The 16,690-nt window shown below is 32.3% G+C and overlaps 1 protein-coding gene across 1 annotated transcript; it reads left to right on the forward strand.

Moving 5' to 3' along the window:
- The first annotated feature begins 8,487 nt into the window (after positions 1–8,487).
- On the forward strand, positions 8,488–12,135 carry LOC139901044 (uncharacterized). Its single transcript, XM_071883786.1, has 4 exons — positions 8,488–8,635; positions 8,708–9,642; positions 9,781–10,142; positions 10,734–12,135. The coding sequence occupies exons 1-4, from the start codon at positions 8,488–8,490 to the stop codon at positions 12,133–12,135; spliced, it is 2,847 nt and encodes a 948-aa protein (XP_071739887.1).
- The last annotated feature ends 4,555 nt before the right edge of the window (positions 12,136–16,690 follow it).

The following is a 16,690-nucleotide window of genomic DNA, read 5'->3' on the forward strand; positions in this document are numbered from 1 at the left end:
ACCATCAGCATCACCACCAACAGCATCAGCTTCACCAACAACAACATCCGTATCTCATGCCTCAACATCACACTCAGTACCTCGGATATCAACATCATACGGCCCCTAGATACTAAGGAATATTAGTAATAATGAGGTAAGATGTATTGACTAGTTCTTCCTGAATAATTATATATGTATACTATATATATATATATATATATATATATATATATATATATATATATATATATATATATATATATATATATATATATATGCTTTGGAATAATAATAAAACTTTTCGTATTAAGCTATTATGTGTGAATCTTAACTAGTATGTACTACTTGGTTAATTCATATCACTAATATGCTATGATGTACATCCTTCGTTAATGACTAAACAATCATTAATCACTGCTTCAGCACAATAAACTCCATTTCATAATAAACCAAGTGTATTATTCAAATACATGTTTGATTTTGCACTTACATTTTCGATATACTCGAAACTTTCTAAGAAACATCATTCGTGCCTTGCGAATTTCACAAGAATTCCACGAGCACCAACTTCATATACTGAAGTATATCAACAACAATGAACGATGAAGTATTGATTCATAACTTCATTAGCGAAATATTTCGCGACAATTATGAAATCTCTAAGATTTTGGAGATTATTTATTCCCGTTTCAACAGCAAATCAAATGAGTTTAATATTATATTACTCATTAAATCTATATTATATCTGAAGAATACATATATGAAAGTATATCTTCATAAAGATTGTAATTAAAAATTCTTTTGTACAAACTGTTAATTGTGAAAATATTTTAACGGGTAGGTAAAACCCGAGAAATATTTATATCTCACATTAATATGTTACATTGTACATTCTTCAAATTCTGATTCAATAATCAGTAGCTATCCTACTTACATTCACAAGATATATGTATCTGCGCACCAAAGAACAACCATTTTCATACAAATCAAATTACATATTCTGATTTTGATTCAAGTAAAGCTTTAGCAAGTGTTATCTTTCTAAAGATCACTACATTTATGAATTATATTCATTCGTATTCTGTGATGAATTATCACATCAAACCACCAAACTTACCATTCCTTACTTTTGATAATCACAATATTTCTTCGTCAACCGTTAGATCCATTGATAGATACATCTTACGCTTAAACACTTCAAATTCACAATTCTTGAAAATATCCTTTGTATCTTGACGATCACAATCAGCGTTTAATCATCTAAAATAAAATTTCTTGAAACCATCTCGGATTGATAACCGATGATTCAAATATGGCTGTATTAAATGCAGAGGAAACAGCAAAATTGTAGAAGGTCTTAAGGGCCAAAAGTTTGATAATAAAGAATGGTATAAGCTCAGATTTGGAACTGGAAAATGGATTGAGCAAACTATGAAGGAGGCTGTGGACAAATCACAAGGACTAAACCTATACTCAAGGAATCCAGATGATTCGATTTCTGATGGAAATTACAGAAGACATATATGCTCCTTACTTATCTTAAATCCTTATAGAAGAATTTTTCTCATTATCATTCTATCTTAGAAATTCTAAGATATCATCATATCTTTCAGTATAAATATTCTCGATATTTCTGAAGATATCTTCATAACTATTCTTATCAGCAATTATTATCTATTTGCGATATCATAAAGGAAACTGTTTTAGTTTCTATATTTCTGTAACATTCAAGTATAAATTATGAATGTTTTGAAGAAGTGTTGGGAATTGAAGCATGAGTTAGTATAATATAATGACGTCAGGCCATCGTGATTATATTACAGTAAGTCATGCTAAATTTTTAATGGAAGATGATGATTCATAGACTTTATAATCAATCATTTGCCATGTTACACGACTCTTACATTCTACTTAATCTCTGAACATATCAAGAAAATACATTCTTGATAGTTCTATCCTCAGTAATTCTGGTAATTTAACAAGTCAAATCATGCTACTACATTTCTTTCTGCTTATTATATTATGATCATCCCAAAATTCGTATCTACGAATTTTGGACCATAACTCGCTTTACTTAAAGTCGAGAAGAGAAAACAAGAGCATAGAGCTCTGACATATAAGGGAAATTATAAAGCCCGATAACAACACAGAAATTACAAACCATGTATATCAATACGTATTGCAACATAAAGACACGGGAGAATTAAAAACATTATAACCCCAAGGGAATAGTAGAAGAAAACAAATTCCTCTGGTGGTAAATGAAAAAGAAGAATGACTGTATATATGGTCAATATAATAACAAGGATCAGAACTGGATTAAGCATTTCCTTAATCTTTTCAAAGTTTGAATTGAGGAAGAAAGTATAGAAGTGGTAAAGATAATGGAACGAAAAAAGCTAATTTATAGCGAAATTCCAGACACAGCAATCGAGACAATTTACCGCATTTAATCAAAGAAAATCGCAATTTCCTTAATTACCGGAGAATCAAATCTTATAAAGATTTACAAAGATTTCTTTAAATCCCTTAAATTCCGGTAGTCAACTATGACTATGTCAAAAGTTAAGACAAAACTTTATTACCTCATTTCACTCTTTTGTGATAGCTTCACTCGTACTCTTCGAGTAATCGAATTATTTTATCCATATTATTCAAAGTTGATAAAACTCTATTTTTCAACTCATATTCATCATTACAATATTCTTGTTATAACAATGATGATCTCTATCAAATTTAATGACTGTGATTTTCACGAACTCCTCTATGTTATATTTGCCCCAATATTGTGGCATAAACGCTCAAGGTTTTAAATGAGCTCAATACTATTCATTACACATTTCATGTGTTCAGTTTACTAAAATGCTTGTATAGCACCATCATCTCTTTTGAGGATAACCCAGTCAAATGACACTTTTGCTAATCCTTTAGATAACCTCCGCATTAATGATAAAATGCACTTCATAGAAGAACCTATATAAATTATGGTTCGTATGATTTAAACGCTTGAAACAGAACAATATTCTATCCGCTAGAATTCACGAAAGGCCCCGAGCATACCTGGGAACGTAAAGACCAAATAAAACGGAAATATCCTCACCTTTTTACAAACAACGCCTATTGATGGCAACAACTAAATTTCAGGACGAAATTTCTTTTAACGGGTAGGTACTATGACAACCCGGAAATTTCCGACTAAATTTAAACCTAACTTTTATATGATTCCGACGATTCACGGACAATTTTATGTATATATATATATATATATATATATATATATATATATATATATATATATATATATATATATATATATATATATATATATATATATACATATATATATATTAAAAACTTTACTTGTTATAATAATTTCTATTATTTAAACGATTTTAAAATAAACTTTAAAATATAATTGATTTTGAAAAACTAAATATTAAATAAATATTTCAAATATATATTTCGAAATGAATATATATATATATATATATATATATATATATATATATATATATATATATATATATATATATATATATATATATATATATATATATATATATATATATATATATATATATTTAATGTAATGAATTAGTAAAAAGAAAATAATATTTATCATGTAGTAAATGTAATAATAATAATAATAATAATAATAATAATAATAATAATAATAATAATAATAATAATAATAATAATAATAATAATAATAATAATAATAATAATAATAATAATAATAATAATAATAATAATGAGACTAAAAAGAATCCTAAACAAATACATCCTTATGTTGACTAAAAATAAATAAAAATTAAAAAAAAAAAGGGAAGCATAAACTAGTACATCTTTATGTTGACTAAAAATAAAATTATAAACTAGTATACATATAGTCAATTTTGGTACATAAAGTATGCATTTTTATATTGAAATTTTAGGCTATAAATACTCATGAATGCAAGCATTAAACTTGCACCATTTCTCACACTTACAAAGTGTTTCTTTCTTTCTCTCCATTATCATCTTTATTCTTACACTTCATTATTAGTATTCTTAATCAAGAATCAAACCACTAAAGGTAGTTATAAGCCTAATGAATTATAACATATTATTATTTATACATAAAATACTACGACGAAGTCATGAGTGGGTCATTTCAAAATGGGTTTTATGAGCGAGATACAGCTAAGGAAAGTATGGGTTATAGCTATGGAGGTTATGGGTATTGTTCGTGAGGTCAACCTAGATAGTAACCTTTCCGAAAATGGAATTTCTTTCAGAAAACCATTATCATTGGTATAGTTACCATACTTATGTCTATTAGACAACATCTGATCGTACATTCTATCTCTAGGTTGAGATCCCGGTCACTTATTTCCATTCATTTCATTCTTTCAAGGAATACTTCAACTGCTATTTAAGGTGAGTCTTCATAGTTCCCTTTTTATCTATATTTTTGGGCTGAGAATACATGCGCTACTTTTATAACTGTTTTTATGAAATGAATACAAATACTAAAACTGATTTTTCATGAGTTTTTATAGCTCCCTTTTTATATATTTTTGGGCTGAGAATATATGCGCAACTTTTATAACTGTTTTATACGTTAGACACAAGTACCAACTGTTAAACTATGCTATACCCGGCTATGTCCGACTAAGTCCCTACAGTGATATTTTTAATTGCTCGTTAAATGCATTCTTAATTATTGGGGGTAGGCCTATCGGGAATAACGTCCCCGATACATTTGACTAAGTCTTTGTATTACCTAATAATGAAATTAAACCGACAAGTATAGACACAACTTGTCATTGGGGCAAACTTTAAACGTTTAGTCTAAATATCACGCACTGCCATAAGTTTTTGATCTGCGAGATCTACTTCTTTATTAAATCTTGTGGTCTATATCTATTATTAAAATCATTATTTATAATAAACCTATGAACTTACTAAACCACCTGTTGACACTTTAAAGCATGTTTATTCTCAGGTACTTAAATATTGCTTCCGCTGTATATCTTCTGCTTTGATGATGATTGCTTGCTATGCTTGGAGTCTTCATTACATATCATATCAATTAAGAACATTTAATACAATATAATCTATTTATCTTCCGCTGCAAAACTCAATAAAACGTCTCATATAGAGTCGTTCTCGTTTATACAACTTTGATTTGATATAATTAGTCACAAATACCCCATGCCCTATTTGGGGGTGTGACAATATGTTTGTGGATCTCGAATGTCACAGCTAAAAGTCGGATAAATAGTCCTGGCCCCCGGTTACATCTGGTTATCCATTGACTTACTTGATAGCAACGAGGATCATTTGAGTTATATAATATCTAAAGTTTGAGAATGGTTAGTATTGAAAACTGTTAAAAGAACACCGGTAATATATATGAACATATATATCAAAAACATAACTATAATGATGATGATGATGACCATGATGATCCAACTAACTTAAACCTAATGATGATAGGTTGACAACTTTGGACCACCGCTGCTATTTGCTATCACACTGTTACTGTGCTCATAAGTTGAGCCATAGCCCCAACTTTTCAACTGTTTTATAAACTATTTTTGGGGTGAGAATACATGTCTTTTTCTATTTTACAAGTAGACACAAGTACTAAACTTATATTCTATGCTGAGTTATAACCGAAAATCCATTAGCTTTGGTAACTAGTAACTACCAGTTTAGGAACTTATGGGCGCGAATAAGTGTATATGGATCCATAGGGCTTGACATCCCCGTCCGTCCGGGTTAGAAACTAACCTAAACTTAACGGGCGTATACTATTTGAGGTGGTACATTTTGGTTAGGTGTACATAACAACAGGGGTACTAAACAAACGTTAAGGCTTAGTTACAAGGTGCTCAAACTTATAGAATCATGTTATATTTTTTTAAAGATGCCGGCAAAGCATGCAAATAAACAAATCTTGTGGTATACAATCTACACTTTATACTACCTAAACCTATGATTCACTCAACCTTCGTGTTGACGTGTTTAGCGTGTTATTCTCTGGTAATCTACTTTAGTTATGCTTTCGCAATAAAAGAAATGTTAGAGGTCAACCATGGAAACTAAGGATTAAAGCATATAGAGTACGAAGACTGGACTTTGACCTTTGGTAATACAGCACGTCAAGGCATATTTTGACGGGTATTACATAAACATATAGATAAGTCCATATATATATATATATGTATGTATATATATATATATATATATATATATATATATATATATATATATATATATATATATGTTATATACAAGTTATAACGTTCGTGAATCATCGGACAAACTGGGTGGTCAAACGTTTACATAAAAACCGTTTCAATTAATCAAGTCTTGACAAGTTTGATTGCTTAACATGTTGGAAACATTTATTCATGTAAATATTAATCTCATATAATATATAATCATGGAAAATTCCGGGTTATGACAATCGGGTGCTCGAATTTTGGCAGAATCTTTTTATATGCTTTTGAACATGGAAATCTTGTGGTCTACTTTACTTATTATTGCACTATTTAAACCTATAACTCACCAACATTTGTGTTGACTTTTTAAGTATGTTTATTCTCAGGCCCGTAAGGTGTGCTTCTGTTGTTTATTTGCTTGCTAGTTGGCAAGGTGTTGCATGGAGTCCGTCATGCCATATTTTGAAGTATTTTTGCATTCACTCGTTTATTTAAGTATGTTTTGTTATGGATAATGTTGACTTACTATTTTTAGAAACTTACTACGTTTGGAAACCTGCTATTTTTAACAACATACTATTTACGGGAATTGACTATTTTTCTTTAGTTATTGCTCACTTGGAGGAAACGTATTTTAAATTGAATGCAAACTTTTATTAAACATGCATATAGAGGGCATAACTTCGTTGTGGGACCAGATGTTGATGTACCGCGTCAATAACGATTTTGGCAGGTCATCACATTCCTACAATTAGCTACCGAAGAAGGAAAAGGGAGTCACGTGCTTCCTTCCACAGTTGTCGGCTGAGTACAAACATCTTTTATACTGGTGGATAATAGATCAATGACACGGTTATTATGGCTTCTGTAAAGAGTTGAATCCACTATTTTATAAATTAGTGGTGCGGGTATTAAATTGATAGAGTTCAGACATTGTATAAATATTATTCGTTTGAAAGCTATCTAGGTGTAATCTGTACAAGCGGTTATCCATTCCGCCAAAGGATAACCGTGATTCTTTGAGATTATTTCAATAAAAGAATTAAGTTGAAAATTACATATGACTCTGATTTAATTGATTATTAATTATATGCTTAAACTATTAAATTAACTTAATTAACAAAAATAATTGTATTCAACCCCTCTACAAATTTCCTGTTCTTAAATCGGGACCAACATCGTCTCTGAATACTTATGATTTACATGTGATAATTATGAGACTCACAGTTAGTTCTCTGTGAACGCATAAGTGTTATTATACATGTGATTATTAGATAAATTCACATGTGTTACTTACTGAGTCTTAGACAGTCAATAGTTATACACATAAATAGGTTTAAGCGCAGATAAAATCATACAAGTATAAAGACTTAATCACATCAAGTGTTCACAAACCAAATAACTGGATTAAACATTAAAAGATTGATAGATGACTAGGGAGTTAAACAAAAGTGTACCAAAACTCACCCTAGTGGTCCAGTGGTTCACTCCTATACATTTGTGTATTTGGAGGGGTGGGGAGGTCTTAAGTTCGAGTGTCTCCCTTAATAATATATGTGGAATTAATTTCCTTTAAGTCGGATTGCCCCAAGGGAGGTTTTATCGACCCATATTCAGGATCCAGGTCCAACCCGTCTCTCCCTCGGGATGGTTTAAGATTCGGATCTATGTAATATAATGGAGATAACTCAAGCTCGAATACCTCATCTCAATCGATTAGACATAGAAAGCATCTGAGCTCGAGTAATAGTGTTTAACTCAATTGTACACTTAACAGTCACAGTCAACGTTAGGTCAACTGTAACAGAGTTAGTTAGAATTGTTAATTAGGTAGTTAGCGTATACTGTAGCTGTATTTATACCTCACTTGTATGTACATTGCAATTAGCTTTCCCAATTATGAATTAGTGAAATTAAGTTGTAACCGCTCAATTTTGTTTACTCTCATGGTATAAGAGCTATAGCTCCATTAGCTCCGATCATCTTCTCCGGCCACATCTCCGGCCAACCTGCAATTCACAAATTCGATCATTACATGCTTCCGCAACTCAATCAAATTACAAAACGACTGTCAATTTCATCGATTTCAATTTAATCGACTCCAAACCTTATTTCTCACAATCAAATAAATCAAAACACAATTCATGATGCCGATCTCTACTTCATTACTGGAAGAAGATCTAACATCATCGAATCATCCGCTATACCTACACCATAATGATCATCCTGGCTGATCCTCATATCAAAGAAGCTGACAGGTTCTGACAACTACAGCTCCTGGAGAAGATCAATAATGATTGCATTAAATGCAAAGAATAAACTACAAATTGTGACAGGTGAACTAACAGAACCTAATGGAAACTCAAACATGAAGGCAATCTGGGAGAGGACTAATGATATGATCATATCTTGGATTCTCAACACATTCACTGATCAGATAGGCAATTCACTGAGTTTTGTCAACAATGCAGCTGAATTATGGAAAGAACTACAAGAACACTATGCATAATTAGATGGACACAAGATCTATCAATTGACTAATGAAATCACTCAGTTAAAACAAGAAAATGCATCTGTTGAGGTGTATTACCAGAAATTGAAGGGATATTGGGATGGTATGGATGCCCTAGAGTCTCCATATACCTGCACATGTACCTGGAACTGTGAAAATGGCAAGATCAATGGTGAAAGAGATCAGAGAAAGAGACTCATTCAATTTCTCATGGGATTAGATGAGTGTTACTCAAATGTTAGGGGACAAATTCTATTAATGCAACCTATGCCTACTGCAGCCAAGGCTTATGGCATGGTGAGGCAAGAAGAAAAACAAAAAGAGCATGGCTTAACAAGACTTGCAATCTCAGCAACTCTCTCTATGCAGTCTAACAACACAACAAGGTGGAATACATCAAGAACTACCACTGCAGGGAGGAGCAGCTTCAAGAAAGGCATCTTCTGTGCTAATTGTACTTTTGAAGGGCATACCAAAGAGGAATGCTACAAACTGGTTGGATACCCCATAGGTTATCCACTGCATGCTAAATACAAACCTCCACAAAAAGTCAACTACCACTCAACATCTGCACCTACTAAGAGCATCAACTCAGTGACTGGGAATGATGTGAGCACATCAGCTGATATGGCAATGAGTGCAAGAATGGACCAGCTGCAGAATCAACAAAATCAAGTGCTCTTAATGATGCAGTCAAACAGAGGTGATCAGGCTACTACAAGTATACACAGAATCACATCACACATAAGTGCTCAAAAGTACAGATTCATAGCTTCTATTATTAATCATTTAAAAGATGCTTGGATTGTGGACAGTGGTGCCAAAGACCATGTTTCCTCCTCACTAAATAACATTCATAACATACACCAATACACAAAACCTATTCTTGTAACTTTACCCAATGGCCACAACACACAAGTAACCAGTTATGGTTCTGTAAGAATTAATTCCTTCATCACATTGCATGTTTTACTATATATCCCTAGTTTCTCCTATAACATACTCTCCATCAGCAAGCTAGGAACACATCTATCTCTATCTGTCTTATTCACACCCTTATCATGCTATTTTCAGGACCACCATAAGAGGATTGCACATGGCACCCTCTTTAATGGTCTCTACCTCATCCAACAAGAAAAGGAGTGCACAACACACAGTATCAATCAAGCCATGACACCACACACATTCAACTCAACTAAAGCTTTCTTATGGCATTCAAGACTTGGCCATTCATCTTTTAATGTTCTTAAACAAATTGATTGTCTTTCATCTGTAATAATGTGTAGCTATGACATTAATGATTGCTCTATTTGTCCATTAGCTAAGCAACACAAACTACCATTTCCTGATAGCACATCACATGCTAACACTTTATTTGATCTAATTCACATAGACATATGGGGCCCATATAAGCATACCACCATGCACGATTGCAAGTACTTCCTCACCATAGTTGATGACCACTCTAGGGGCATCTGGACTTATATCCAACCCAACAAATCCCAAGCTACTTCACACATCAAATTATTCTGTTCTTATGTACAAAATCATTTCAACACCACCATCAAGACCATAAGGTCTGACAATGGGTCAGAATTCCTTAACAGCTCACTCAATGATTTCTTTCAACAACATGGAATTATACATCAAACAATCTGTCCCTATACACCACAACAGAATGCCAGGGTAGAAAGAAAACACAGACAACTCCTTGAGATAGCTAGATCCATTCGTTTTCATTCTCATCTTCCAATACACCTATGGGGATACTGCATCCTCACAGCTTCTTACATCATCAACAGACTACCTTCCAAACCTCTAAACTACCTCACACCCTATCAACTAATCTACAAAAAGTCACCTGATCTGTCACATCTCAGAATTATAGGATGCTTAGCCAATGCCTATACACACTCAAATGACAAATTTACACCAAGATCAATACCATATGTCCTTATTGGATATTCAACAACACAAAAAGGATACATACTATAAGACCTAACAACACACAAAGGTTTCACCACTAGGCATGTCACCTTCAATGAATCCATCTTTCCATTTCAAACAAGCACACAAGACATACCCCCTCACACATCTCCCATACACCACACTCATTATGAATCACACATCTATAGTCCTCCATCAACTTCCACAACCACCACTAACAAGTGCAATACTACACCTGAACCAAACATAACTCAAGCATCACCTGCAAACACTATTCCAGAACCAGACATACCACAATCTGCAAACTCCACCCCACCATCAAATACTTCTACCACTCTACCAACAGCTACAAATTCTACACCAAATGACCACCAAAATCACTCTCCAACATCACAACTTTCAACTCCTCACATTAATTCCACCAATGAAACATCTACAACAGCACAATCATTTAGAAGAACTTCCACCAGAACACATACCATACCTGCAAAATTCAATGATTATCACCATTCAATTCATTCAACATCAATTAACTCTATCTCTAAATTTCGTCACACAAAATATCTCAACTATAACAATATCATAACCCCTACCACTAGACACCTCATATGCACAATTAACAACATTGTGGAACCACATACATATATCCAAGAATTTAAGAATGAGAAATGGGTACAAGCTATGAATAAAGAGTTGCAGGCTCTTCAAGACAACAACACATGGGTCATTACAACCTTACCACCCAACAAGACCCCAGTAGGCAACAAGTGGGTATATAGAATCAAACTTAAAGCTGATGGGTCAATAGAAAGATATAAAGCAAGACTTGTGGTAAAAGGTTTCACTCAAAGGGAAGGAACTGACTACACAGAAACATTTGCTCATGTGGCTAAAATGGTCACTGTCAGGGCACTAGTGGCAATTGCTACTCATCACCATTGGAATATTGAACAACTAGATGTTAACAATGCAGTTCTTCATGGTGATCTGAATGAAGAAGTATACATGTCACTGCCACAAGGTTACACCCAAAATGTACCACCTAACTCAGTTTGCAAACTTCTCAAATCCCTATATGGTCTAAAGCAGGCAAACAGGCAATGGTTCATTAAACTGACAACCTTTCTACAAGAAAATGGGTTCACACAAAGCTATGTAGATTCCTCCTTGTTCACCTATAAAAAGGGCACAAACTTCTTGGCTTTAGTGATCTATGTTGATAACCTTATCCTTAAAGGCAACAACACACAACTCATCTCTGAAATCAAAACAAAACTGGACAAATCTTTTAGTATTAAATATCTTGGGTCACTCAATTACTATCCAGGCAATGAATTTCTGAGAAACAAGAATGGCATGACTATGACCCAGAGAAAATATGCACTAGAATTACTCCACACTGCAGGAATCCTGGATGTAAAACCCTCTAATGTGCCCATTGACCCAACATTAAACTATCTGCAGACACAGGTCAACCTCTAGCTGATCCAACACTATATAAAACACTGGTTGGCAAACTCATTTATCTTACTATCACCAGGCCAGAGCTCTCTTTTACTGCTCAATATCTAAGCCAATTCAGCCAAAATCCGAGAACAGATCACTTACAAGCACTCTACAAAGTTCTAAGATATATAAAACTTTGTCCTGCACAGGGTTTATACTTTCCTACAAGTTCATCACTACAACTACAGGCATACTGTGATAGTGATTGGGGAAATTGTAACACCATAAGAAGATCAATCACAGGCTACTGTATCTTCCTAGGTAATTGTCCGATCTCCTGGCAATCAAAGAAACAGGGTGTCGTTTCCAGATCTTCAACAGAAGCAGAATATCGAGCTCTGGCAGATTGTACCTGTGAAATAACATGGTTAAGAAGTCTACTAAGTGATTTACAAGTCAAAGTTAACTTACCTATTGCAATTCAATGTGACAATGAATCTGCAATTAACTTGGCCTTTAATCATGTACAACATGTGTGATGACCCGGGAATTTCCGACTAAATTTAAACTTAATCTTTATATGATTTTGACACGATAAGCAAAGTCTGTAATGTGAGTATCAGAATTTTTGAACTGTTTACATGGATAACATTTACCCTTCGACTATGTCCGATGATTCACGAACGATTGTGTGTAAATATATATATATATATATATATATATATATATATATATATATATATATATATATATATATATATATATATATATATATTAAATTTTCAAATGTGTTATTATATAAAATAAGTATTACATAATTAATAATATGCAAGGTTAGTATATTAAATGTAATTACAAGTTAAGAATTAGTTGTATTAGTAATATTATTGTTATTTTCAATACTAATATTAATATTAGTATTATTAGTATTATTATTATCATTAATGTTATTATTAATATTATTATTATTATTATAAACATTATGATTAATAAATATCATCATTCTTGTTATTTATAATACTATTATTATTTATATTAATAATATTAAAAGAGTTATTATTATTAATATATATATTTATATTTATTAATTATTAATATTAATATTAATGATATATAAAAAATGGATAGTACACAAACAGTTTCCAAAATCAGTTGCAGATCACTCTCAACTTTTATCAATTTTTGTTTCTTGTCTACAATTTGTTATCTGTCAATTTCAAGGTACATTACAGAATAAAATTTATTCCTTATATAGATATATGCATTTGAGAAAGATAGAAAACTAAAAATAAGCTCGACACTCTGTACATTCATCTTTTTCACCATATTTTGATTTCGAATGAATTTCCAAAATGTAATAATGCAGTCTTGTTAGGAATCATCTATCTAAACTATCTGTAAGTTTTCAATCTTCAATTCTTTCTATCAATTTCTAATTTGAGAGTCAAAGTTTTGGTTTTCAAAGTCAACTAAGTGTTCTTGAATCAAATTCGAGTTTGTTTTGATATCTCCAGTTAATTTGATGATTCATAAAGTTTATAGGAATGATTTGCAACACAATTCATGTTGTAATCATAACCTATAACACTCTTAATCTAAAAATCAATTTTTGAGTTCTTGAGTTCTTCACAGTAATATACACTAACGTAAATTTGAAACAAATTTCAAAAACTAAAAATGCAGAGTTGTTAGGAATCATTTACTTAAACTTCCTGCAAAATCTCAAGTTCCAATTCTTAATAACGAATTCGAATTTGCGAGTCAAAGTTAAATTGTCAAAAGTCAACTGTTTTGTTCTTGGAGAAATTAGAGCTTGTTTTGATGTTTTAAGTTAAATTGATGATTTTGATAGATTTTAGGAATGATTTGAAACATGTTTCATGTTGTAAAGATTGTCCAAAACGAACTCAAAATTGAAAACAAATTTTTTTTTCCTAGCTACGCGCAAAGCAGTAGGATTTTTTGTGTTTTTTTTTTCTCATTTTTTTTATATCATGAACACATTTTTTTTTTGTTTCATGTTGTTTACAAGTCATAAATGAAAACCCAATCGATTGTTGTTGAGTTTTTGCCCCCTGTTTGATTTTAAACTTGGTGAAGAAGATGATGAACTAAGATGAAAGAAATACTAGATATGTATGTTTGGGTTGCCTTATAAGTCAGAAAAACATGGATGGCAGAATGGTTAAGCGTGTTTGCGGGTGGGCGAGAGGTCTCGAGTTCGAGCCCTGTTTGGGGCATTTTTTTTAGAAAAGCTCTTTGAAGATAGTTCTCATTTCTAAAATTAATATTATTATTATTATTGTTATTATTTGTAGTAATATAATTATTACTATTATTATTACTAAAATAAGAATTTATGATCATTTAATAGTATTGTTATTATGATTGTTATTATTAGTATTATAAATATTATTATCACCATATAAGTATGATAATCATTATTATCATTATTATTACTAGTATCATACTATTAGTATGATTATTATTACCCTTAGTCAGGTATTTCTACGATTATTAATTTTGCAAAACAAAAGATATATATGTAAATATATTATAACATAAAATATACTAATATTACATAAAAATTATGTTTCAACTAATATTATTGATATAACATTAATTAAATATCAAATAAGTATCATAATATATTATAAGAATAATTAAAACATAACAAATATATAAACTTAATTGATTTATACTATAATGTGTTAATACTTGATATAGGTTCGTGAATCCGAGGCCAATCCTGCATTGTTCAATGTCGTCATATGTATTTTTACTACAAAATACATTATAGTGAGTTTCATTTGCTCCCTTTTTAATTGCTTTTGCAATATATATTTTTGGGCTGAGAATACATGCGCAACTTTTATAAATGTTTTACGAAATAGACACAAGTAATCGAAACTACATTATATGGTTGAATTATCGAAATCGAATATGCCCCTTTTTATTAAGTCTGGTAATCTAAGAATTAGGGAACAGACACCCTAATTGACGCGAATCCTAAAGATAGATCTATCGGGCCCAACAAGCCCCATCCAAAGTACCGGATGCTTTAGTACTTCGAAATTTATATCATGTCCGAAGGAGGATCCCAGAATGATGGGGATATTCTTATATACATATTGTGAATGTCGGTTACCAGGTGTTCAATCCATATGAATGATATTTTTGTCTCTATGCATGGGACGTATGATTATGAGAAATGGAAGTATGAAATCTTGTGGTCTATTAAAATTATGAAAGGACTATTTATGTTAAACTAATGAACTCACCAACCTTTTGGTTGACACTTTAAAGCATGTTTATTCTCAGGTATGAAAGAAATCTTCCGCTGTGCACTTGCTCATTTTAGAGACATTACTTGGAGTCATTCAGGACATATTTCAAAAGACGTTGCATTCGAGTCGTTGAGTTCATCAAGATTATTATTAAGTCAATTATAGTTAGATATATTATAAAATGCTATGCATGCCGTCAACTTTCGATGCAATGAAAGATTGACTTTTCAAAAACGAATGCAATGTTTGTAAAATTTATCATATAGAGGTCTAGTACCTCGCAATGTAACCAAATGTAATGTATTCGTCCTTGTGGATTAGGACGGGTCATTAGAGTTGGTATCAGAGCGGTGGTCTTAGCGAACCAGGTCTTGCATTAGTGAGTCTAACTGATTGTCGTTAGGATGCATTAGTGAGTCTGGATTTCGACCGTGTCTGCATGTCAAAAGTTTTGCTTATCATTTTCTGTCGAAAATCATCTATTTATCATCCTTAGGAATTACCTGCTTATCATTCTTAGTCTAGATAAATCTTACTGCAATGATTGCATGAATAGTGTATAGACAAAATTCGTATCTTAGCGTATCTACTAATTCATATCTTAGCATATCTTGTACTGTAGACTTTGTCTGACAACTTCTGTAGATTCCTCCGTAACATATGGGATTTTAGTATTGTATACGCATATGTGAATTATGTATTGCAGGGTACTAATCTACATCCTATAATCTATTTCTTATCGAAAATACTTCATCTGATCGTATGAGATGAATCCCTCAACCAGTTCGAGTCCCTCAGACTTCGATAGCTAATCCGATAGTTATTCCGACAGCTATTCCGACACGGATGTTCACCTAAGCTCCGGAGGCAACGTCACCAGAATGAATCAACCAATCAATCATCCCCAATTTATCTGATGGGTTCGTAGTTGACTTAACTGATGGAGACGAGAGGAAGGGGATCCTTTCCACCCACCAACCGAATTTACCTCTTGGCAATGAACCTGAAGCACTTACCGGCGAACCAGTCTGAAACACCATTTTCACCCCCATTTCCCGAATATCTCACCACGATTGTATTCTATCTAAAATTCTAAACCTTATTCATCCACTCGTACCGACCGACAATCATCCTGGAATAATAGAAGTCAACGAACTTCGCGCTCGAATAATCAATCTGGAGAATATGGTGCAAAAATTACCAGCTTCAACAACATCACCGGTACCAACAGTACCATCAATAACAACACCAGTGCCATCAACAACCCATGCCTCGATGTCTCATTCTATACCTTGAGTACAATT

This window comes from Rutidosis leptorrhynchoides, chromosome 3 (assembly GCF_046630445.1).
Source record: "Rutidosis leptorrhynchoides isolate AG116_Rl617_1_P2 chromosome 3, CSIRO_AGI_Rlap_v1, whole genome shotgun sequence".
Classification (NCBI taxonomy): Eukaryota; Viridiplantae; Streptophyta; class Magnoliopsida; order Asterales; family Asteraceae; genus Rutidosis; species Rutidosis leptorrhynchoides.

Coding starts and splice junctions, on each gene's coding strand:
- LOC139901044 (XM_071883786.1), top strand. CDS start 8,488: ATGATTGCATTAAATGCAAAGAATAAACTACAAATTGTGACAGGTGAA. Junction 9,643..9,780: donor AAGTAACCAGTTATGGTTCT/GTAAGAATTAAT, acceptor TGCTATTTTCAG/GACCACCATAAGAGGATTGC. Junction 10,143..10,733: donor ACCACCATGCACGATTGCAA/GTACTTCCTCAC, acceptor TTTCACCACTAG/GCATGTCACCTTCAATGAAT.